Consider the following 27265-nt stretch of genomic DNA (forward strand, 5'->3'; position numbering starts at 1 on the left):
CCTGCAAAACATCAGGAAGCCCAATAATTCAGCAAACATCTTGTAGTGCCTGGTGTGAAATGGAGTTTGTATGCAAAGATCTTCATGAAGAGAGGATAGAAAGAAGGAAAGATTCTCATATTTATATTTGATATACTGTAGACCCAGATCAAGTGTTACTCCATGGATAACCATGGATCTAGTGTATAACCTTATCTGATAAATCTAAATGTAGAAAATATAGTAGGCCAACTCGGCTACTTGGCAACTCGGTCAGCTAGTAAGTCCATATTCCTTCAAATCATGCTTTCAACAATAAATGAATGGAGGGAAGTCCTGAATCATAGCCAAAAATGTATAGACTGGATTCAGTACATTGTGTTATAATTGAACACATTTATACAGTAAGTTTGATAACAAATCAAGCAATCATCACGGAGGTATGGGATCAATGATAATTTACCTTTTCTCACTGGTTTATACTAAAGTAAGAGACTGAATTAACTCAAACATTTTCAGTACAAAGCTGGCACAATAAATGCCAGCAACAATCCAGCTTCAGCACTGCTTAAGTGAACGGCCAACCTTTTGGAAAGACGATCACTTTCCAGTTTCTAATCAACTGTTTGCTTGGTAAGTGCTCAGTTAAAGTGCCCAGATTATGCTCATTTCAGGTTCATAATTGTATTTTGAAGTTGTACCAGAATAGGTTTACATGGTTTAATTTTCAAAAAACACCATATTTTTGTTGTACTGCACATTGCTGCAGATCCTCTTTTCACCCTGTGTGTTCAGGCCTCCGTTTTAGCTACAGAGTGACGCATCGCACTTCTATCCCATCTTTGTTGGGAGGCGCACATGCACAGTAGCTAGGTAAGGATCACATCAGCTAGCTGTTTGTTTCGACAACTTCAGTTAGTACAAGGCAGGATTAGCCGCAAGACTTCTTCTAAACGAGGGCACACTTCCAACTTTGCGTGGAATACCTGCAGAACAGGGACATGTAAGTAGTTCTTTTGTAGATTATGGTGAACAAGTGTGTGTTGTAGCAGTGTTTTGCCATTGAGAGTGAGCTAGCATGCTAGGGCTAGCATGCTACGGTTAGCCACTCGTCTTGGCTACTGACGTAGAAAGCCCTGCCGATTTTGAACAGCTCACCCAGAGACTGAAGGCAGGAATCATTCAGAAACCCGTATCTCACTCAAAACAACATGGATGTTGTTTTTTTTTCCAAGTTTGTATGCGTGTGGAAGCACCAGAGACACAAAATAACACCCAAAATCGCAGAAAAAGTGATTTTTTTCATAATATGGGCACTTTAATAGCTTGTCTTTCCTTGCCTCTGCATTGCAGGTTCAGCTGCGATGAATAACACGAGTAGAGAACTCTATCTAATTCTCTTGAGATACAGAAGAAGAAGAAGGAGAGAGGCAGGCTGTAACTTGTATCATTCTATTTCTGGAGTTGAGCTTCAGACCTACTGCTGGTTCAGCTTCAGGCCCCGCTGTTACATGCAAGGTCAAGTTTAGACTTCTCACTCCACTCAGGCTTCTGTTTCAAGTGTTTTCATCTGCAATGACATGCAGGGCAGTTATAGCACATCTGCCTGTTTGGCAGGATCTTTAAAAAAAGAAAAACATGACTGTACTGTACCTTTACATCCCCACCCAAGATAGTAGTTTGCTTTGAACACAGGGATGGTGTCAGTAGGACAAAGGTAAGATAATGTCAAGAATTATGGAAGACCAATCTCAAAACAGTGTAAAATCGAAAACAATTTTTTATAGCATATTGAAGTTATCTGAAATCACAGACAGCTAAAGAAATAAATACAAAACTTAAAACATGCTTAACCAGTGGGTTCTTTAAGACTCAAGGCTGATATGGAAGAGTTATGGAGAGAAATAGTTTTTTTTGTGTGCTGGCAGGCACTGGTGAAGACAAACTCCCTTCCTGCAGGAACTGTGAGTCGATTCAGGGTCAAGAGCAGTTCCAACTCTCCCATGCGCTGGTCATTAGTACATTAGTAATACTTAGCATGGTTGGAGCAAGACTGGCTACCAAATACTTGCTGTAAACTAACCTCGGAGGGACTGATGGAATGTGTGTTGGGTGTGTGTGTGTGTGTGTGTGTGTGTGTGTGTGTGTGTGTGTGTGTGTGTGTGTGTGTGTGTGTGTGTGTGTTTACTTTAGGTACTAAATTGTGTTAGACTATAAGTTTGTGAGTGTTTGTGTGTATGCAAAATTTGTAAGTGTGTGTTCATTATGTGTGTGTGTGTGTGTGTGTGTGTGTGTGTGTGTGTGTGTGTGTGTGTGTGTGTGTGTGTGTGTGTGTGTCCGTCCAGTGCTGGCGTGCATGTGAATCTGGTTCCCATCATACTAAACAAACAGAGACGTGACCGTCCAGCCTTGAGAAGCCCAATCTATTTTCTAGAACTACAGAGCAATAATAACCAGAGCTGTATAGTAACAAAGTATAACTACTTCACTACTCTACTTAAGTACTAAAAGGCTGTATCTGTACTCTACTGGAGTATTATTTTTTTCTCCTACTTCCACTTTTACTTGAGTACATATTTTCGATGAGTTTAATACTTTTACTCCGATAGATTTTTTATGTGCATCGTTACTCGTTACTGTTGTGAGTTCCTAACGCTACGGAGACTGTGGAGGTTACAGTGTGTGTGTACGTTAGTTATGTACGCTAATTAGGCAATTTACGTAATAAATCCCCGAGATTGCGTTGTGTTTCTTTTCATTAGTTGCCCGTTCAGAAGTTAGACAAGATGTAAGTTTGTACTCTCTCTATTTAGCTATTGTTGCAGCAGATGAAGCTATTCCTGAGTTGTTTCAGTCTGCAGTGAGTCCTGAATTTTAACCGTTTGAGCCTGTGATGTGAAGCTGCTAGCTAGTTTATCTGTATTTTGCTAGCTTGCTAACTTTCCTGTTCGTCACACGTTACTAGCTAGGGTGTGATTTTTGGGGCTTTAATCGTTACTGTGAGGATGCTGGAGAGTATGTTCATTTGACTTGCACAGTGTGATAATTGTACATTTTATTTCAGTATTTGTTAATATTTGTTATTTTTAATATATTTAATATTTGTTAATTCCTTTGGCTACAGCCTTGGCTAAACATTTGACATAAACAATATGATATTCAAACTTTTCACTGCTTTCTTTAATAACTAAATAACACAATACTTTTACTTTCAGTACTTGAGTAGTACATTTTAAAATAAACTACTTGCAATACTTAAGTACAAAAAATGTTGAATACTTTAGTACTTCTACTTAAGTGTGGTGCTTAAAGAGCACTTCTACTTCTACTCAAGTCACTTTTTTGATAGAGCACTTGTACTTTTACTCAAGTATGGGTCTCTAGTACTTTATGTACGTCTGATAATAACTGCAATGAGTTCTTCCAGTCAAGGAGACATCAGTGGGAGAACGAAGCTGCACGTGCTATGCTTGGTTGTTCAAATTACAATAAAACTGTCAAAGCTTAAGGCACTAACCTTAAACTTGAGCCCTTAACAAATTACAAATGAAAAGCCTTGAACCATTCTATAAATTATGTATGTTATGTAATGTTTACTTTCTTTAAATAATTCTCACCTTTTTAACAGTCTCTTCTCTTTTCTGTTTTGCCTAGGTATTTCTGTCCAGCCTGAACAAAACCTGTTTTTGTGTGCTCATATTTAAGACTTAATAAAGAACCTCTTCAATTCACCAGGCAGGTAATTAATCAGAGATAAACCAAGAGAGCACACATAGCCTTAACAAGTCTTAAACTTCCTTTGAATCGCTGCTCTCTGTTTTTTCTGTGAATATCTGTACCTATGTGTGAAAAACAGTGTAGGTAAGTAACAGCCTTTCAATTATTTTTTTCTCAAGAACTGTGTCAGTGTTGAAAGGTCAAGCAGATGACAACACAGGAGAATCTCTCACAAAAAACTTTGTTGAGGAGGTTTCATGCTGCCAAAAACGGCAATTTATTTCCTCTCCAATGGGAAACATTTCACCAAAAATGATTCAGCAGCTCCCAGTGCACCCACCCATCCTCTAGCCTCCAACACACACACACATTTGAAAGTATGTAAGCACTCACAACCTTCTGCAGCGTCTCCCCCCAGCAAAGCCTTGATCACAACACATTGTAGCCATGTCACAGACCATTAGCAAGAGAGACCTAAGATCTGTTAGTGTTCATCATGGTCCTAGACTTTATAAATACCAGCCCAGAGGACTCTCCATCAACTTTAAAGATGCAGCAGGTAAGACTAATAAAACTAACTTTCTGTCATATTTGCTGAAACTGACCCTATGTTCCAGTCGAACTATATGAAGCTGGTAATTTAAAAATAAATCTGGCTCCTCTGGCACCACCTACAGACTGTAGTGCGATTAGATTAGCGATTAGTTTGAAGAAATGACAATTAAAAGTAATTAGGCTTCAAATTTATCTTCACTTATATACATTGTCTGGTCCACTGAAAGCCTTGCTGGGTAAATCAATGGGTAATGATGGGTAATGCAAATGATCAATTAAGTCACTCAAAAAGTAAGATGACAGAGTGATTTTGAAGACAGCAACAGATGCCACAACATATCGCACTTTCTTTGAACATGACACATTAAATGACAATTGTCAGTTGACATTTTCAAAAAGATTTTTTGAGCAACAAAGGTTTACACCATTGTTTGTCCAGAGCATACATTTTATTTTTCTTTCCAGAATATATAAGACGATATATAACAAATCCCCTGGGTTGACACTAAACTTTGCCACATCCCCGCTGAGACTGTATCTCAACGTCTTAATGGAAGCAATAATTTAATATTTCAAAGAAGTATCACATCAACTGTTGCACATACTGGTAAATATGGAAAAAACATGGTTGGCTTTGTTGGGGAGTTTGGTTTGGAATATTCTGATATTCTCATAATTAATAAATTATTGACCTTGATGTGTTTAATTTACAGTGTACAGACAGCAAAAGAAAGCTATGTTCATATTTCTGTTTTTAAAGTTATTTGATAGTTAAATGATGTGATACTCCCCTCATATCCCTCTTACTGCTGAGTAACCTTCAAGCCATTTACTGTATGCACTGATAAGAATCTCAGAGGCTTGAGGCTAGATGTCAATAGCTCATATCATTTGAGTGTTCACATGCCCACACAATGTTAATATTAATGTAGTCTTTATACACGATGATTAATTTACGGCATTGCTCCGTTGCCGCCGAAAGATCCGTTGGACTTCCCTCATTTTTGGCCAGATGTCCCTCACCTTCCACTTTCTTTGTGTTGGCATTATCATTATCACTCATTCTTTGAGTACTATAGTTAACTGCTCCTCAGATCTCTGCAGGGTAAATCGACACAGCTATCCGTCAAAGTGTTTTCTGTTGCACAACTAAAACGACTTTTGAACGTACATATCTTCCACCAAAACAAGTTCCTTTCCGAGGATGTTTTGCAGCGGCACTGTGGCTCCGTCCAGCGCTTAGCACCGCCCAAGACGATTGTGATTGGTTTAAAGAAATGTTAATAAACCGGAGCACGTTTTTCTCTCATCCCGGAATGCTGTGTGGACTGGCCAGACCCTCCTCCGCGGCGCTGTGAAGAAAGGTCTGGCAATGCGAGACTTATATTGTAGTAATGTAGAGTGTGCACACCACGCATACACTTTGCTTCTCTCATCTCACGGACCCAGTAGTTCCCATTTTGGCAAACCATACATAAATACAAGGAAAAATATGACCTTGTTTTACACAACATTTCCATGAATCATGGATGTGTTGATGACATAAATGATGAAATATTACAGGACTTAAGGAGATGTGATGTTGAGCTGCATGTGACTATGCCACTTAACCCAAATGCCCCAGCAGCAGCACGGGAGAGGAGAGAGAGAAGAGCTGCATCATCTATAGTGAGGTAATTTCGGTCTAATATTAGACTATACTGCAAACATATCACCATGCATTCATAACCTCGTGATTCAATGAGAGTGAGCCCAAAACATTTGAAAGTATGTTTTTGTGACATTTCTTTATTTACATTTTGTCAAAAAGAAAAATCAATAGCAAACGGTCTCCTCTGCTGTGAACCGCTCCAGGCGTGCGCCCATGGATGTATTAAGAGCGTGCGCCTAGCAAATTCGCCATTATAACAGAAATTCGGCTTGGAACAAGCGCGCCTGCTTTTAAAGGGAATGTGAGATAACACTCTGATTTGTTTATTGCACATTACGCCCAAACCACACCTATGAGTAATGCAGCTACTTCAGACCAACTCATTTTAGATTTGCGTCGGGCGCAAGAGTCATTTATCCCGCCGGTATAATAGCAACAGCGCCCGAGATCCGCCCACAAAGCTACTTGCGTTTGGCGTTTGATACTTGCGTTGCAGATCGTTAAAATAGGGCCCACAGTATTCGAAAGGTGACTCTCATCAACTAAACCTAACTGAATTAAGCTGTTGACATGAATCGTGTCTTAGCAGCATTGTCCTCATAATCAGATGAAGATGAAGGCACTTTTGTGCAGGTAACGTAATTAAAAATTGATCACTGTTATTTTTCCCGTATCTAGGGAAGCTTCTGAACAATGACCATTTTTCAGCAACACACAAACACAGTCACACATTCAACCTGCTCTATAACAACAGCGACAAGAACTGACTATACTTTGATTCCCACATGACTTACAGTGTGCAAAATGAAAGCCCTTTTTGTCTGAAATAAAAGGCAGTGGGTTATAGGGTTTAAACAGGCATCAAACAATCACATGCTGTGTCAAGAGAGCGATAACACAACCTTTAAAACAGATTAATAACTGCTCACTTGTTTTTCATGTTTGTCTGTCAGAGAGCATGGGAACTCAATACAACATCTATTCTCATCTGCCTGTGGCTGACTCTGCTTTCAGTGACAAAGGCTTGAAGCTTAAATAGCAATCTGTATTGTGACTTGTGTGATATTATCTACAGATACAGTATCATCAAGTGGGGGTATAAAGTAGGTTTTGAGAATGCCTCTTTAAACCCACACATTTATTAATATTAGACTGTGTCCCCTCTGGAGACTTAATTCCTTGAGGGTCTGAGATGAGAAAGTTTATGAGCCCCTGTTGTATCACATGTTGACAACAAACTATGATGCATGGTCAACATTTTAAGGGAATGTATATCAGCAACAAAAACTTTTGTCTCAGCATATAAGAAAATGTCCATTCTGGGGAAATTATTTCTCATGTTTTAGTGATCTCCACATTGTTGTTGAAACAATCTGTCATGTCTTCTTGGTTAAAAACACTGAACATTTATCAAAGCATAAAGTCATTTTTGTTAATAAAAGAAGAAGCCCTGAGCCAAAACAAAATGACCATCCGGCAGACCTAGTTTCAGTGCATTTACAGTAATCATCAGGAGGGTGCAGCAGTGCATTACAGCAAACAGGCCTTAAGATCACTGGATAGGACTTGACATTTATGCAGTGCTTCATGTTGTCCTAGCTGCTTTGTTATCTGGGAATGATATCTCTTTATATTTCCCTCTCCTCCCACTTCTTCTCTAAACTCGGACTCACATTTTTTTTTTTTTTACTTGGAAGGATGTTCCCCCTTCTTCCTTGATTTCTCATCTACCACGTTCTCTGAGCAACTGGTGTTTATGCAGATATTATAGATGGTGAGCTTTAAACACTCATCTACGACAATTAATGCAACTTGGTGAAAGAGGCCAAACTTCATTAGACACACTAAATGAGTGGAGTACATTTGTTCTTGCCCTGTGGAAGGACGTGAGTAGCTGTTATGGGTCTCCTTCTCCTCTAGCTACCAGGCATAGAGATAAGCCTATCTGGCACTTCTCACGGTGTGATTTTATGTGCATGTCTTGTGTGTGTGCGTCTGCAATGATCTCATTATGCTGAAAAAGTCTACCCTGACAGTGCTCTGTACAGCATGTCACCACTCACACAACAAAATACAATCAGTGCACTAAGCAGATTTATGGAGTATCAGGTTTCTTTGTGACCATGTTTCCTTGGAAGCAGTGCTCGTGCCAAGGCTTCCATAGGGCCGTGTGCAAAAAGCATGTGCAGGGGACTCGACTCAGTAAGGGGTGGGCGGCTGACTTATGCGGAAAATTGATACAAAGCCCATTGTGTAACAATAATAATAATAATTCTCTCTACATATATGTTTGGAAAAACTAGTTTTAACTGTCTGCAGTACAGTTCGCAAAAAGTGGTCAGCAAAGGCATTGCCTTTTTTTTAGGGGGTCAAGCTAAAAAACAAACACAAAAGTTGTATCTAGAAAACAAGAGAAGAAGAAAAAGAGAGAAAGGAGGACAAAAAAAGTCTGAAAAGATTTCTTTTAGAATCAGTGGCTGGCTGAATGGTGAACAGCATGACAAGGTGTTTATAGACAACATCTGGGCCAGAACAGGGCTGTTCTTAGAAATGGCCAACACCCTTGCAAGAAGGAAATGGGACTAAAAATACAGATGAAAGGCTCCACTGGCTGTGACAACCCACAATGCCTGTGGCGCAGATGATGTTATTTAGCTTCACTCCAGTTTAATCTTGTTTTCAATTCCCAGGAAGAGTTTTTGTAATGAGATGGTGTGGGTCCCAAGCCTTGTCACCAGAACACCTATTGTTCCCAAACCTGCTGAAGTCTGCCAAAACCATCTCTTCCAGTGTGATTTGCCTTTTTAAATATTAGATCACTGCTGCCTATGCCATTACTCATTAATACTACTAATTTGATTGCTCTCAGATTAACTGAAGGCATGCCTATACTTTATGACTGCATCCCTTTAACTGAGTCATTTAGAGGCTGTGTTTTTATACCATTTTACTGGTTGATATTGTGACTGTGACTGTGAATTTTCTGGGTGTCTGCTTGAGCTCTGCCAGGCTGCCATGTCACCCTCAGGTCAGTTCTGTTACCAAGCAGAGGAGACAAAAAGGGCACTGTGCTGCAGCATAACTGTGTTACTCTGTGTGTTACTCTGTGTGTGTGTGTGTGTGTGTGTGTGTGTGTGTGTGTGTGTTGTGTGTGTTACTCTGTGTGTGTGTGTGTGTGTGTGTGTGTGTGTGTGTGTGTGTGTGTGTGTGTGTGTGTGTGTGTGTGTGTGTGTGTGTGTGTGTGTGTGTGTGTTGCGTGTTACTCTGTGTGTTACTCTGTATGTGTGTGTTATGTGTGTGTGTGTGTGTGTGTATGTGTGTGTGTGTTTGTGTGTGTGTGTTACTCTGTGTGTGTGTGTGTATGTATGTGTTGTGTATGTATGTGTGTGTGTGTGTGTGTGTTACTCTGTTTGTGTGTGTGTGTGTGTGTGTGTGTGTGTGTGTGTGTGTGTGTGTGTTACTCTGTGTGTGTGTGTGTGTGTGTGTGTGTGTGTTTTTGTGTTATTGTTTGTGTGTTACTCTGTGTGTGTGTGTGTGTGTGTGTTACTCTGTGTGTGTTGTGCGTGTTACTCTGTGTGTTACTCTGTGTGTTGTTGTGTGTGTGTGTGTGTGTGTGTGTTACTCTGTGTGTGTGTGTGTGTGTGTGTGTGTGTGTGTGTGTTTTGGCGTGTTATTCTGTGTGTGTGTGTGTGTGTGTGTGTGCGTGTGTGTTACTCTGTGTGTATGTGTGTTACTCTGTGTGTGTTACTTTGTGTGTGTGTGTGTGTGTGTGTTACTCTGTGTGTGTGTGTGTGTGTGTGTGTGTGTGTGTGTGTTTACTCTGTGTGTGTGTGTGTGTGTGTGCGTGTTTCTCTGTGTGTTACTCTGTGTGTGTGTGTGTGTTACTCTGTATGTATGTGTGTTACTCTGTGTGTGTGTGTTACTCTGTGTGTGTGTGTGTGTGTGTGTGTGTGTTTCTCTGTGTGTGTGTGTGTGTGTGTGTGTGTGTGTGTGTGTTTCTCTGTGTGTGTGTGTGTGTGTGTGTGTGTGTGTGTGTGTGTGTGTGTGTGTGTGTGTGTGTGTGTGTGTGCGTGTTACTCTGTGTGTTACTCTGTGTGTGTGTGTGTGTTTACTCTGTGTGTGTGTTACTCTGTGTGTGTGTGTGTGTGTGTGTGTGCGTGTTATTCTGTGTGTGTGCGTGTGTGTGTGTTACTCTGTGTGTATGTGTGTTACTCTGTGTGTGTTACTCTGTGTGTGTTACTTTTTGTGTGTGTGTGTGTTTGTGTGTGTGTGTGTGTGTGCGTGTTACTCTCTGTGTTACTCTGTGTGTGTGTGTGTGTGTGTGTGTGTGTGTGTGTGTGTGTGTCGTGTTACTCTGCGTGTGTGTGTGTGCGTGTTACTCTGTGTGTTACTCTGTGTGTGTGTGTGTGTGTGTGTGTGTTACTCTGTGTGTATGTGTGAGTGTGTTACTCTGTGTGTGTGTGTGTGTGTGTGTGTGTGTGTTTACTCTGTGTGTGTGTGTGTGTGCTACTCTGTGTGTGTGTGTGTGTGTGTGTGCTACTCTGTGTGCTACTCTGTGTGCTACTCTGTGTGTTACTCTGTGTGTTACTCTGTGTGTGTGTGTGTGTGTGTGTGTGTGTGTGTGTGTGTGTGTGTGTGTGTGTGTGTGTGTGTGTGTGTGTGTGTGTGTGTGTGTGTGAGTGTTCAGAGGGGAAATCAGTGCACAAAGACTTGCAGATTGCCCCGGGTCATATGTGCTGCACTAGGTAAGTGGACATCAATGATGCAGCAGCCACACACCCTTGTAAAAGCGAGCACATCAAACCTCTTAGTTTCATCTGCTGAGCCCCTGTAGTGAAACTGGAAACTTTTGCATTATTGATGATCTTGTCCTGTAAAGCACTGAACTTACTCGACCTGCAGGTAACGTTACACCTGGCAGTCAAACGAAAACAATTTGTTAAAGTAAGAGCTTTAATCAGACTAATTGACACTAGCATGGATTGTGCTTACAAGTGAAACCATTACTGATTCTGACAAATTATCACTTTGGGGCCACATTTTAAACTAACATCATTCCACATGCAATTTTATTTTCATAGATCAATTTTTGAGAGGTCTGAAGAAACCAACAAAAGAGCCATATTTTGCATTTTCTGCAATTTAATTTTATGCTCAACTACACGGTGTCATTTGGATACTCCAGCGCTGACACAGCGCTGTGGAGACATGCTCATAAATAAAATCGACAAATACAACAGATAACATAGTTCTGCATGAACTAATTTTATATGTAATTTTCTTACTAGTTTGCATGACAATTTCAACAGTAATGTCAAATTTGTCATGACATGCAGTAGTCTAGTGGTTTGAGCAGCAAGCCTGAGACCAGAGAGACAGTGACCAATGCCATTGAAACTGGGAGATGAATGGAAGTGTTAGTTTTCTCCTCAAAGAAGATACTCGAACTGAATCTAAAACTGCACCACTCTGCAGAGCAATTCTCACATGTGAGTATGTGCATATCTGCAGTCTACCCTGTCCTTGAAACATCACCCCAAGGCTGTGGCTGTGAGGAACAATGTATTCATGGTAATCTAGTCCTGTCAAACCAAGGCTAGCCACTAATGACAAGTAGTTTGCTACTAGTTTGCTACTGAAAAGATCTGGGAGCTCTTGTTGGCATCTTTGTGCACACTCTCACGGTAGGGGAGTTATAAAACACGGGCATGAGTCATAAAATGCAGGTAGCCTAGATACTGCAGATCTTCAGGAAATTTGCTGGCCATGGGAGTTATTGCCTTTCTGGATTGCACGCCCGAGAGGCATCAAGCCATGTAATATGTGCGGTTGCCAATGGCAACAGTACTGCTAGCGCACAGAAATGTACATTAAAAAGGGCGCATCAAATATTCTAATACGGCAAGAGATAAAATACTAACGTATATTTAAAAGAGATTTGGTTTGTGGTGGCCATGTGGTCACATGAATTGTAATAATGTCATAAAATCACACGGAGTGCCAGCGTGAACAAAAGACTGAGAACAATTTTACACCGTGGCGCTCTAAGTGAAGTCTGCTCTAAATTGGATTTCTTCTATTAGTTTCTTTTCTGTGACGTACTGTTAATATATTAAATGAGTATATAGTATGTACTATAACACCTTATCCTTAGATCTAAGTGTGGCAATGACAAATAGCATTAAATAGGCTAAAGAAAAACTGTTTGACCACAGGAAGTATACTAAGGGAGGGTTATGAGAGTTCAGAAATGAAACTGATATTTGAATGTTAATACAACATTAACAAAGAAAATAACCTTTTGCGGTTTTTAAATAAGAAAGATTTGTAATGTATCAAACAGGAACGAATGAGGAGCTTATAGTTGATTAAAAACAAGGATGTACTTGTGCAAAACATTTATTGGAAAAACTGGGCTCACTGCAACACACAGATGTCAAAGGTCATTAAAGTCGACTGTCCTGCTAGCGATAAACCTGATGTCCCCTCACTACTCTGAGCCCCAGTGACTGCTCAAATCGAGAATCCCCGGCTCAGACTATTTTCTAATCTTACGGCTTCTGTGTCATCCGTGGCGTGCTCTATTTAAAGAGTCTGGGTTGATGATCTTGAATGACACACTGACATATCTCCAGTTACAGAGGCCATGCCATGCTGATATAACGCTGAGGGGTTATGCATGCCCGGCAGGCAAGCAGGCATGTAAATGGAGTTTTGAAACAAATAGATCTGCACACACGTTTTAATGATATTGATTTGATCCAGCACCCATCCTATTGGGCAAGCGTATGTGCATGTCTTTTTTATTGTATCTTATGTAAATATGGTTTCACACTTAGCAAGCAGGTAAGCAGTGGCTGATAGCAGAAAGCCGGTAATTGAAGCCGCTGAAGAGGCGAATGGAAGACCTCATTGAATGTGTCATACAAAAGCTGAAATTTATTCAGCATCTCAAAGTATGTCGATGGTCCAATGAAATACTTTTTATTGCGTATAATGTTTGTAACAGAAAACTACAATAATCCTAAATCCCACTTTTTTAGTTGATTAAATTACCCAGCAGAAAACTAATGTACAAAATATATGACTGTAAGAACTGTAGAGCTTCATTGACAATTTTCCATTTATTAAATAATATCAAGAAGCTAAACTAATTCAAAATTAGCATTTCCACAGTGTAATTAGTAAATCTGGACTACTTACAATTCTCTCTAGATTCTTTTTTTTTTTTAAATAAATTCCGACAGGTGCAAGCAACCAGCTGTTAGTACTGTGTGTATCTCTGGCCAAGACGGATGTAGGTGTATTGGCTGTGGCCACCACTCCTACATTTCCCATCTGTATTTGGGTCAGAGCAGGTCATTGCTAATGGCAAAGTAATCTGCCAAGCAGCTTTTCTATGAACTCAGTCCTGCTGGGTGAATAAGAACCATTATTTAGAGTAAATATATTACTTTTATTGCATTGTCACAGGAAGAGAATATTCTAAACGTTGGTTCTTAAGGGGTTAGGTACAGTGACTCACTAAGTGGAATATTTAAATGTGAAAACTGTGACTTGACTTAAACATTAACATTGGATAAATTGAATGCTGCTGCCGGGCTGCAATGATGAGTCGACTAAAACATTCAAAATAACATTTTAGTGATCTTTTTTGAATACAAGATTAGAGCTCTTCTTTTGAGATCTATTAAAACAAAGATGCTAAGTTTGTATTATCAATGTAAACTATACATTTTTTCCTTTTTTATATGGGAGTCGATTTGCTGTGAATATTTAGCTTGTCATCAAAATCACAATAAAGAGTGGTGATTTTGTAATTTCAATCATCTACATGTTAACTTGAAACTTGGGAACAACAAGGATACATGGCAACTCTACAGTACAGCTCTCAAAGAGAGCAAGAGTGTTCAAAAAAGAGGCAAGCCTGGCAGACAACTGCATGTTGGGTGGATTGGCATACTGTATGCACTTCAGTATAATGACAGGAAAGGCCCCTCCTCACCGACAAACACATGAGAGGCAACAGCTGGGCTTTGGTTACTTACGTCTGTGTCGGGCCCCTTATCTGCCCCTGGGCAGCAGAATGTGACTAATTCATGGCACCTCTTGTGGACCACAAAACAGCAAACTGCAGGGGAAGAAAAGACATGAGAGAAGGCCGTTAAATGAGAGATGGTGAGAGAGATTTAGAGGGAGAGAAATATACAGACAGATGGAGACAGACAGACAGACAACAAAATGATAAAATACAGTGTATTACTGTTGGCTGATACTGTATGTATAAAGACACCAAAAAGAAGAAAATAAATCTGATAACGCAGAGGGATTGGAAAAAACGCTGATGTCTGAGCTAGGCTTTTTACCATGTGTCCAGATGGCCAGACCTGCCTGCAGGCTGACTGCTCTTATTGCACAGTACAGTGCCACCTCCTCACTGACATGAGAGGCGCTAAGGCAGACCACACACACATACACTTACACACTTTTGTGTAACACACAAATGCAGACAAACACATCCTCAAACTGTCAAAAAACTAAATTGCTAAACATGTATAGAACACATCCAGCCCCACACACTGTCGGAGCACACAGTGTCATCCTTGTGGTCTAAGTGCCAGGTCACTGGGTGCACTGTCGTCTGCAGCCAAGCAAGGAGCAGACTCAAAAGAGGAGCAAGGTTGCTGTTACTGGCTCTCAAAAAACATCTCAAACCAAGACGAGTAAGGGTGAGGGGGGACACCTTTTGTGAATTGGTCGTTATACTTAACAACTTGCATGTCTACCTTAATTGTGCACCATTGATGTGTCTACATAAGGGTTATGTCTTCTCCTCTTTCCTTTCAATAGACAAGGGCACCCCTCCCACTGTTTTTAAGGCCGACACTTGCAGCATGAGATGAAAGCATCTTGATTGGTGGTTTTCCATAGTCTTCACTTAGCACTGAGTGACCCTGAGTAGACTCCATTAGTGGCTTGTGTTGCATCAGTGATGTGATGCATTTTCAGAGACCTTGTTTGATTTTCAGTTTTTACAGGTTCACTGCTGTTACAGCAGCGGAGCAAAGTAATGTGTAGTGTGTGTCTTCTTCTCTCACTCTTGGACTTGCATCCACCTACAGATTACCTATTGCCTTTTCACTGCATCCGTCCCAGACAGCTCCACCCAATCACAAATAACTATAATGTTTAAGGTTGAGCTGCGATTGTCACCGTGGCTGAACAGACATAGGAGAAAAAGCCTCTCCCAGAAACCCAGACTTCATCAACAGAAAATCCAAGAAAAGTCACATCAACCCCTTATTATTATATAAAGTCTTACTGAAATCAAACACAGGCTGAGATTATCATATGGACCACTCAAACTACTGGTCCATTCATACATTATGTATTGCTACCAGTTAAATACCCATTTATGTGTCCTCATTCAATCTAAAAGTCTAAATTGTGATTTAGACATGCAAACACAAACTAGTGTTTAGAGTTTAGAGTCATTACCATTAGAGTAATGACAGTGCTGCTGTTATGAGTATGGTAATTATGTATGACTCCTGATCACTGTTGTTTTGAAGTGAGTCAAACTCTCTACACCCATCCACCATCTGTCCCGTTACCAAGCTGGCTCCTTGAAAATCATGAATAAAGACAGATATTTAACACTCCATTAGCATAGGATGTGTGTAATACTCGCAGAGAACACATTTTTCATTTAAAACTTTAGATTCTACTGAAATGTGGCTCATAAATCATGTTTATATGACACATTATCATGCATAAGTCATAATTCACAAAGGGAATAATTACTGTCTTGTCAAAATGCACATTATCACCACAAATTAATTGAGTCTGGGCCACACATCGAATTTTGCATACATGGCTGTTAATAGAGGAAGGTGTATGCATATTTCTATACTGTACATGTTAGATACTGAGCCATTGGTCATCAGATTCAGATTATGCAAAAGTCATTGGTGAATACTGCTGAAACTGTCTGTTCTTTTAATGTTAAATTATTAATGTAGCTTGTTGCTATACTGTTTCTGTTCTTCCTTACACATATACTGTAGGTTTTGCTTGTTTGTTTGCTACACAGCAAGATGTGTTGTTAGCAATTTGCATACATAATCTTTCACATCAGGGTTTTTTTCATTATTAAATTATTAGCCCATAGCTGTAAGAAATGTCAGTGTTTAGCAGAGAATTGGCATCGTAAAGCCCTAGAAACAATGTGATAAAACATTAAAATGCAATGCATTTACACAGGGTGTTTTTGTTTATATTCTGGAAATTAACTGAGTATTTAAATCTATCAGGACTGTATGTGTATGTCCCTTACACAGCATGCAGCATTTTATCAGTAGAAGGCTGCTTGTTATGTGGGGGGCAGACACCCAGTTTAGACAGTGTCACAGACAGTGCTTGGGTCAATACCAACAGTATTGTTTGGATTTGCGCCCCAGATACCACTTGCATGGTGAAATTTAGAAATGTGCCTTTCTGAGTTTTGCACAAAGGCTGTCAGAACATCAACCTCAATATTGTAATCGCTGATTGCATCATGAATATTTGATTAATATGGTTTGCAAGAGACGTATCTGAACATTGTATGCTTTTTTTGCTTAACCTGGCAGGAACAACCAATCTTTTTCTTTGGAGCATGAATGCTCTCTATCTCTGGCACCATGGCAACAGTTGTAAATATTCACACAGAAGTTCCAGGAGTTCTTGTTGTTGTTTAGCTAATCCACTTTCCTGGCCCAGATTTCACAAGTAACGGACTCGGTAACTGCAGCGCTGTGGTCACAAGCCAGCTTCTCTATCCACGATACTACAATAAGTGATTGGATAAAACATAAATATAGACCATACTTTTGACTAGATCTGTATTACAGGGAAGAAACCAGACAAAATAATAATTACTAATCTGCATACACACAGTTAGGGTTACTTGTATGATGGCAAATCAAAACACCCACCACACACAGGCCCATCACACCACTACGACTCAACCCCTTCTACCCCCTCATTCCTCCAGGAGCTATCAGTCAGTACGGTCAATAACCAACATGAAACCATGACCCATAACTCACACCACCACCAAACCACAAACCAGACAGGTCATAAATCTCACTGACTCAGTACCTCCATAATTTATCCTACAATAAATAGCTGGTAGTAGTGTGAGTAGCCAAGTTCACATAACACACACCAGCTAATACCAAACCTTTGTTGATGATGTTTGAGCCTTCGTATGGAGTTTCCATGTTCATTGTGCTCATCAGATTCAGCAGCAATCAATTCTAATTGAAACTACTAGCTCTTCTACTACTAGCACTTCCTAAACAGCAGTGCATTTCTCAAGTGAAATGCCTACCAGACATTTAATTCAAAATAGGTTATAGAAAAATATTTTATAAAGTGTATAGGATGCTATGCTCTATCAACCATATCAACCACTGCTTTTTATGTGATAGACAAAGAGAGAAGACAGAAGGAGATGGTATAAATGTGAGCTACGGAGGTGGAGTGAGACAAAGAAGGAGGTTGCCAGAGGCCGAAGATGAAGGAGGTCGAAACTCGTCGTCTTCTGCTGTTCTCATTAGAGCTTGGCTGCCTGTGACCGGTAGTCCCAGTGGTCTAGTCCTGGGGCAACACATATATCACCTCTGACACCATCTTAGCTGAACATCTCCATTAGGAGGCAAAGGCACCAAGCTAGCTTCATAGTAACTGCATTACTGCCAGGGAATAATGTACTCTATATTTCAACAGTGGTGAGTGTTGATTAGACTATTAATCAAGCTTATTTATCTTAGCAAATCATTAGGAAAGCTACTGAGCTACAATACTTGTAAATCATGGACATAAGGCAGACTGAGAACATCAGCGGGGTCGGTTTCTATTAAAAGCTGTTGAATTAAGGAGCTATTGGATTAAAACAGGGACTATGGGAACTGACAATTTAATATAAAGCAATTAAGGCTCACAGAGTCATGTAAGTGTAGGTGTGCCAGCTAAGACATTTTCTTAAATCCTGCAAGAAAAGAGATTTCGGGGATGTGGGGCGTTACCCTCCGACACCAGCTTAGTCACCTTTGAGGAAAGGAAAGCAGCTATGTTGTGGTGTTTCCAACAGGTTTGTTAGAGTAAACTCTATAGTAAAGACTTAATAATTATCTTACTCTCTGGATAGGATTAATTATACAGCAAGTGAGAGTGTAATGAGGGTTTTCAAATCAATACTCATTGCCTTCCAGCACAACAGCCTGCAAAAAGATAACATAGCTCAGACCCACTCCTACTCCCTCTTGCAAATCAATTTCTTTTAAATCTTTTCCAGGTCACAAGTTCATAGGAGCAATTTCCTGAATACAGGCAGGGAATGAGAAAGAGGGGATGGTTTAGTTTACCAGTTCTTGGATATGTAGATGTGATTTATTTCCAAGATACCTCAGTAAAACAAAGGCATTGTAGTGGAAAAGGCTTTTGGATCTAACTATCAAGAGGCCCTGCAGCCCACCGGTTCCACTGACAAAAGCCTCTCTTCCCAGACCGAGGAGCTTTCATTATTCCCTTGCTCTGTTCTCCTAACACTAACTCCACGGCCATGAAAAGGAGAATGAGAAAAATCATTAAACAGGAACAATTTAGATCTCACCAGGACAAATATATGGAAATGGATTGGATAAAAGATTTTTGATCGCCACTTGATATAGTTATATATGCCTATCTTGTCATTCTAGGAGCACATTTGGCAACTTGTCTAGTTGTCTGGCCAAAACGCACAGCCTTACGAACTGCAAGATTTAGTGAGGAGTAGGCCTCCATACCATAGACCTCTACTTAAAAAAATGGAATTTGAAACATTGAGCCCCCTCACAAGAAGGGATAGTGTTTACTTTGACATAATGGGCATAATAAGGAAGTAGTAATTAACACATCAGTTAATCTAAATGAATTCCAATGTTTGAGTGTTCTGCCAGCATTTTTTTGCTACCCATGATAGGGGATAACATTACTATCTACAGTACATATGGAGAAAGAATTTACAAAAACAGTACTGCTTTTCAAAATGTGTAAATGTACAGAATATTTTTCTGCAACTATAGTCTGAAAATACTTTAACATGATTGGTATAGATGATATGACAAGACAAGTATTAGTGTTTAGCCATATGAACAGCTTGGCTCTATGGATGCCAATGTTGGTCGCTCCACCACTTTGGTCCATACTGAAATATCTCAGCAGCTATTAGATGGGTTGCCATAAAATGTGGTAACGACATCCTTGTCTCAGTTTAATAAAATGAGATCCAATATTATTCAGAAATCATCAGTAAAATCAAAAACTAAAATTTTAAACGTGTTACTAAAGCCACCACATGCAGCGGCCATGACTTCAGCAGCATTTGCAGTTATGATGATGTTAAGGTGTTAAAGTAATGTTAAAGGTCAACAACATGCTCCATCATCATGATCCTCGATAACGCTTTTTTCAAATGATGACTCTATTCGCTATCATGTAGACTTAAAGGACTGGATATTAAAGCTGACAATATTGTGCATCACTGTGAAAGGAGCCACAGCCAATTCATAACAAGATGGCCATTCATCATCGGAACTAACACCATGGCAAAAAAAAAAAAGAAACATTAATAGAGACATTATCTTTTTGATTTATTCCTGCTTAGACTTGGCTCTAACATCCCTGTCTTAAGTAAAAAGGGCTTCTGGACATTTGATTAAACTCCCTCTCCAAGTCTCTTTAATGGCCCATTTAATAATAAATAAAAGTGATCCCTGTATAAATCAATACACCTTGTACTTTAAGAGACTGCATTAAGTTTCCATTATCATGCAAATAAGTGCATTAAGTTGAGTGACTTGATTTTTTAAAGTAACGTTAAATTAAGCTAATAACTACAGTATAATGTTATTCAGTTTCAAGATTACAAAAGGCAGAAGATACCTAACAAGTCCCATCCCTTTTCAGAGGCTCCTTTAAATGTGGCCAAGAAATGCAGCCTCTTTGTACCTACGTTTGGTGGACACTACTGGTAAACAAAAAAATCTTGTCGGGTCAGGAGACAACACATGACCATGTCATATTTATCAGGAGGTTATTTATCACTGGTAATATGTTATAAGAACTGGATGGATGAAGAAGCCACTGGTGGGTGTTAATAATAGATTTCAGCCATAACTCCATTTGTTTGTTCTTGTTAGCAGGCTGCTTATGTTGGGAATCACAAGGCATTACAGGGAAGTGGCAGTTATGTGGACATATTTGCCATTTAACCTGGTAGACTGCCAGTTATGCATCCTGTGTTGAAGTTAAACACCGTGAATTACTGTACTGTAAACTGAAGTTTCATGGAACCTGCCGCAAGTTTCCCACTCATATTTTCACTTTACACTCGGCTGTTTACGGGCAACATCCTCATCATAAACTTTGAAGGTTGACGGGGCCGCCCTAAAGTGCAATAGTTTGCTGTGAGACTGGACTGTCTTTTAAGGAACAGGGAAAGGTTCAGCTTAACCTGCGATTCTTCATCCACATCACCCATATGCAGTATACCGTACCAACAGGCACACACCTGTACATACTGCACAAAGAAAGAGGAAGTGATTGTTTGCTACTTATGAAGCTAACCGTTACAAAGAGGGACAGAGCATAACTGTCCACCTCAGTGGTTTTGCATTGCACATTAAATGCAAGCCTTGTAATACTAAGAGAGGCATGGGCATGCTGGAATAAAGCAAGGGTAGTTTCCAAGGAAACAAGCCATAATGAAGTTATCAATGAAATTAAGGAACCTATCTTAAAGCAAGGCCTTTGGCACAAAACTGAAGGGAGCCACTCTCAATGGTCTGAGAAAGACAGGCAACAGTAAGTACTCTCACTGAGCACATAGATATAACGTTTTTTTTAGGTCCTAACAATTTTTTGACATGCCAAATATTACTTTCATATATAGCTGAAAATGTTTACATAAAGGTTAATTAATTCTCAACTGACAGTAACTGAAAAGACATGTTTTCACAATTTGTATTATAAACAAACATTTAATGGCAAAAATAATTTCTGAACATTGACTTCTCTCTTTCAATGATGGAGAAAATAAACAAAAAGTTGCTGCACTCATACTGAATAGGAGGCTGACCTTAATATACACAGAACCAGGCCATTTAATCAAGTAATGACCCTGTCTATATTAGCATAAGTGAGATGGTTTACGGTTAGCATGATCTGCGCACTAATGATGCAATCTTTCTTTCGTTTAAACAGTAGATACTAAAAATGAGGCAGGGAAAATGGCATAGGGCAAAAGGGAATTCACAGAAATATTTACTTTATTCAGCTGAAATGTAATGCAAAAAAAAAGCCATCTGAACAAGTAATTTAATCTAAAACATGTCTTGCACTGCCCTGAGAGAAGACCAATATTCTGGTTCATACCTACAGTATCAATAAAATGGGGATTCAGCTGAATTCAGCAATCCCACTGTTCATATTCACTGTGCAATGAAACTGAGCTCAGATTGATGTAAAGCTCAAAACACCCAAACTGAGAGTCATTCGGGTTCGGCTTGGTCTTTGGGCACCATTTCAGATATTATTTGCCCAAAAACACATTAAATATTCCCATCAAACAGTTATATGAGAATTCTGGCACAGAGTTGAATGTCTTTGCTATGAGGCTGCTCTCCTTTCTTATAACTGCACTATGCAATTTCCAGACAGGTATTTATGTAACCAAGGTCTAAGAGGAAAAAGTTAATTTGCAACACATACAAAAGTAACTCCGGTAACTAAGTTTGTAACCTTGGAAAGATTGCGTTAAAGAGTGTGTGGGAATTTTAGATGTTTTTCCGTGCATGCACTGCTGTATTCAACTTGTCATAAAGACTGAGGTCTATAATGCTTGTTGACATGACTGACTTCCTCGCCCACACAATAATTCTGCATGCTCTTCTTGAGCATTTTCATTCAAGATCTAAAAAAAAAAAAAAAAAGCTAATCAAGCTAATCATATATAAATACTGTAAGTATTTAAATATACTGTAAGTATTTAAATATGTCTCCACAGGGCATCAAACCATTGCAGGATAAGATTTTGAACCCTGATCCAGTTCAGCTGTTAGAGAGCAATTATGCTGTCAGGCTCTGTATTCAAAATGGCAATTATATTCCAGCTGTTATCAAACATTACTGGTTATAGTGAAAACTATGGGGATTTAAAAAAATAAATAATGCTCAGCTCAAGAAATATGGATCACTGATATGACTGTAGTGGAAGTTTCCTTTGCAGCAGGGGAGAAGTTTTCAAAGTTCAGTAAAGTGAAACAAATAAGACAGTCTGAGACTAAAACCAAGTTGGGTTTTTGTATTTTATTAAAAGATATATTTGCAAATAGGAGCAACATGATTTCACAGAAGGCCGCAGCCCAGTGTGGAGTCAGTTTCTCAAATGAGTGAACAAGAACACTAAGCTTATATGCATCTTCAGAGTGACAGCACACACGCACTTGGATTATTATGACGCTACAATTTTGACAGACAATCTGATACACATGAAGACAATCAGAGAAATACAAGAGACATCTTGGAGCCATCTCACCACCTCCTCCCTGTATGACTTTCACCCCCGTTACATCTTAACTGGCATGGGAAAACTAGAGATAGTTTAAGGGTGATCTTGTAGCCCCTATCTGTTCAGGCAAACAGTGCTCACATCATGTTCCAGACTGGGTGTCTCACAAAGTTAGAATCAAAATCTGCATGTGGGAAATGAGATAAACTCTTTCAGCATTTGTGAGAGAATTAAAGTAGAAATAAAACATAAAAATATAAGGAATTATGCTTAAATGTAATTTTCCCATTACATTACAAGCAGAGGTGGAAAGTAACGAAATAAATGTACTCACGTTACTGTATTGAGTAGTTTTGTTGTGTATTTTGTATTTTTCAAGTAGTTTTTTTAAATCGGTAATTTAAAATGTACTTGATAAAGTTTTTTTGAGTGAAGTATTTTGCTACATTACAAATCCCATCCGTTACGGAGTTTAAAAAAAAACTTAAACTAACAAAAACCGAAAGGAAGAAAATAAATCTCGGCGGAAACCACTACAGTGACGAATGATCATAATGTAGGTTGCCAAGTCTTTCTGTAGGAGATTGAAAACGAGATGGAGGTGGATCAGGCGAGCGACGATGGTTCAGAGACTCTTTCAGCAGAAATTCTAGCTTAAACATCGAATTCTGCTGCCCAAAACGACGAAAAATCCTTGGCCACATTTGAAAGACTGTTTTTCATTTAAATTCAAGAGGGCCAGTAGTATCATCATGCAATGCCAGATGTGCCTGCCAAAGGTGACTGAACTGGCAGCATTCAATAACTCCACATCTAATCTGCGGAAGCATGTTTTGTTAAGTATTTGTGAATTGGTACTTCAAACGAAGTTTTCATGACCAATTAGCAAAACAACATGTATTGTAACATTGCTAATTTTTGTCTAGCACTAGCAACCCGTAGGACAACGTATGTAGGACACCGGCTAAATTAATTCACATACATCTAATTAGCTCATACGGGCTACTTAGGTGTGTTCAGCTAGCTGCTAGTCTGGGCTGTGAACGTTAGTCTCGGTTGAACAAATAGGCAGTGCCCCACCGAAATTGTCACCGGTTTGAATGTGAACGAGCCTTTGAATTTACAGTCACATCAAATGTATCAGCCGTGTGAATGGTAAAGGGAGAGCTCAGTTTTTGGAGAGGATTGTAGCATGAAATGTCATGTGTGACATGTGTTATGTTGTTATTACATGTATTATATGTATGACCCTGTCCTATTTTCACTACATGGGAGAGATCCCCCCGCCCTGTTTTACAGGTTTTTTTTATGTTAACTAAGTAACTTTTACTTAAAGTACATTTTAAATGAACTACTTAATACTTTTACTTGAGAAGTTTTTCAGATAGGTAATTTCACTTCTACTTGAGTAATATTTCAAAGTATTGGTACTTTTCCTTGAGTAAAATATTTTAGTACTTTTTCCACCTCTGAGTACAAGTAATGTCTATAAAGAATATGCATATCCGGTTGCTTTACTGGTAACTGGCGGATAATGCACACTGCACGCATAATGGCCACTTGTGGGAGAGAGCGGTCAAGAGGCATGGCACGTAATGGAAGGATGTGGATTGCTGTCTGCACAAATTACACAATGGGCACTCAAGGGGAACCCTTGTAGGTATAACAATTAGAATCAGCCATAATGGCAGACTTCTGTGCGACAGGTACAGAAACAGTATGGCAGAGAGTCAGATATACAGCAGTTGTAAGGGGCTGCTCTGAGGTGTATGGGGCTCTACACACATTAATCATCTTATTATCCATTCACACTGTGGCCTAGAATGGCAAAGGCTATTGAAATAATGGTTTTAGGATAAAATCCTAAAGAAAAAGTCAGCAGGTGGCCGGGTTGGATCAGTGGGTAGAGCAGGCGCACATATATTTAGAGGTTTATGCCTCGACGCAGAGGTCCAGGGTTCTACTCCAACCTGTGACGATTTCCTGCATGTCTTCCCCCTCTTTCTCCCCTTCTCACATGTCTTGTCCATAAAAGGCGGAAAAGCCCCAAAGAATTATCTTTAAAAAAAAGAAATCAGCAGCTAGCACTTTTGAGCAGGCCATTCATCATTTAGGATAGTACTAAATAAAGAAAATCAGTTTTTAAAAAATGATAGCAGCTTTCAGAATTTATCACAGTATCGCTACCGCCGTCTCATCTCCGCTGGCCCCCTACTGACGGCCTGCACAGTGCTGCTGCGCTATTGGAATGAAATTTTCACCAGATGTCAGTAACAACCCGAGTAATCCACACATACAAAGAAATCAAAACATGTATGTCCACGACAAAAGTTATGTGTAATAAAGTGGAATGATAATGGGAATAACTATTGAACACATGAAGAAAAAGGGGTGTAAAAAGGCATGGACATTTCAGCAAGACAATGATTCCAAACACACGGCCGAGGAAACTCTCAATTGGTTTCAGAGAAAGAAAATCAAGATGTTAGAATGGCCCAGTCTATCAACCGACTTGAATCCAATTGAAAATCTCTGGAAAGAACTGAAGATCAGAGTTCATAGAAGATGCCCCCAGAACATTCAAGACTTGTGTGGAAGAATGGACAAAAATCACAGCTGAGCAATGTGTGCGACTATAGTTTCTTCATACAGGAGGCGTCTTCAAGCTGTCAAAGGCTTTTCTACGGAGTATTAAATAAATTTCAGCAAGTGTGTTCAATACTTTTTCCCTGTGTCATTTCACTTTATTACACACAACTTCATTTATGGACTTATTCGTTTTGATATCTTTGTATGTGTGGATTACTTGGGTTGTTACGGACATCTGGTGAAAATTTCATGCCGATAGCCCCATGAGAAATATCTTTACTGAGAAAAATGTTGGCGCGTTCAATACTTATTTTCCCCGCTGTATATCCTCTAAATTGATTATTGATCATGAATGTGGTCAATGATCGTTGAGGAAATTGCTCAATGTTAGCATAGAAAGAATCCAATCATGGCAGGCAATTTCTGGGCAGGTCTTTTATTCATTATCCATTCTGTTGATTGCACTTAGCAATCCTTACCGAGAACACAGATGGGTTTGGATGCAGTGGGATGTTCATTGATCGAATGAAACTGGTTTGGCATGCTAAATGGCTTGTGACTCGTCTGGGCTTCCATGTGTGTGCATGCGTGTGTGCATGTATCAGTCTGAGGGAAAAACATACTTAGGATTCTCCTCAAGATGATGCTACTCTCTGCTAACTGGCCCTTGATATGAGCCGCTGGGCTTTGAGGTGTATGATAAATGTTTCGATAGACGCTAATGGCTTCTCTTAGAAGCAAATCAACAGATAATAAGGATCTTTGACTAAATGAAACAACCAGTGCACAATAATACACACATTGCAAGTGTTTGTAAGAACTGACATAGAAATGCATATGTAACAGAGGGGGTTGTGGTTATTATTTCCTCTAAGACACAGATGCAACTTTAAAACTTTAAATTAAACTATGGCAAAAGTTTGTGATGCACATACTCAAAAAAAAAAAATGTATTGCAGGGATAACATGAATGTTCAGGGTGGCAGCCTCTATAGCTCCTCTTCTCTGGCATTAAAAGGCAAATAGCTCAAACAACCACATTGTCTGGTCCAGGTCAACTACCATCACTGGTCTTTCTTCAGTTCTGGCTCTGTTTATGTGTGATGTTTGGTCAAGTGTTACATTTACATCTAAACACAGAGAAAGACAGGTCAAACATGTCCGAGCATTGATGGATACAAGAAATCACTTTAGATACTTTATACACGATACAATAGGGTGGTGATGGTGCAGTGGATATGACACATGCCTTTGGTGTGGGAGACCTGGGTTCGATTCCCACTGCGATACATCTACCAATGTGTTCCTGAGCAAGACACTTAACCCCTAGTTGCTCCTGAGGCGTGTGACCTCTGACTTATATAGCAATTGTAAGTCGCTGTGGATAAAAGCTTCAGCTAAATGACATGTAATGTAATGTAATACACCTTGTTAGACTGATAGTATGTACGATCAATACGATAGTGGACAAATGGATTCTTTTGCCACGTAAGGTCTTAGCAGTCAATAAATATCGTGCTCATGACCAGCAGGACTTTGGGGAACAAAGGAAGAAACTCAAAACTTGAAAAGGACACAAGCCCACTGGTTGTGAACATTTGTTCTCCCATGACGACAACTTGGTGAACCAGAGACAAATCTCTAGTTAGCCTGTTTTGGAAGATTGTAGATGGACGAGGCTGTTTTCCTCTTCAACGACTCAACACTTCCAGTCAAGCACATCAGTGGATTAGCCTGACCTGGCGTTGTGCCAGCTCTCACACTGTGTCTCCCCCAACAACTTCAGCTTCTGTGGCTGTGGACATCGTGTACAGTGAACCACCCTGAGAACACTGTGTGATGCCAAAACTCAGACACGCAGGGCAAAAGCAGAAGAGATTGAAATCAGTCCTGGGCTCCAAAAAGGACTGAATTACATCTTCAATGTAGCCTGTCAGACTGGCGATCAGATTGCCTATTGCCGATCTCAAGTAACCACGATTGGATTATTTGAAAATAATAGAGATCGCCCAAGCCTATTGCCCATATACACTGTATATGTGAAGCTCTGATGTCACAGCATACCATTAGTTGGGCTAGAGCAAATTAATGGCAGACCTTATAAAATAATGCTATTTGCAATATGATACTGTATCACGAAATCAACACAACCAGTCTATTTTTCCACTGTCCTTTTCTGG

The 27265-nt window shown here is 39.7% G+C and overlaps 1 protein-coding gene across 1 annotated transcript in view; it reads right to left on the reverse strand.

Annotated features, from left to right (window-relative positions):
- The window catches only part of prkcaa (protein kinase C, alpha, a), a 156236-nt gene that overhangs the window by 79121 nt on the left and 49850 nt on the right, over positions 1-27265 (reverse strand). The window contains exon 3 of the mRNA XM_039814229.1: positions 13951-14033. Coding sequence (XP_039670163.1) covers positions 13951-14033 — 83 coding nt within the window. The remainder of the gene's footprint in view (positions 1-13950; positions 14034-27265) is intronic.

The sequence above is a fragment of the Perca fluviatilis genome, chromosome 1 (genome assembly GCF_010015445.1).
Source record: "Perca fluviatilis chromosome 1, GENO_Pfluv_1.0, whole genome shotgun sequence".
NCBI lineage: Eukaryota > Metazoa > Chordata > Actinopteri > Perciformes > Percidae > Perca > Perca fluviatilis.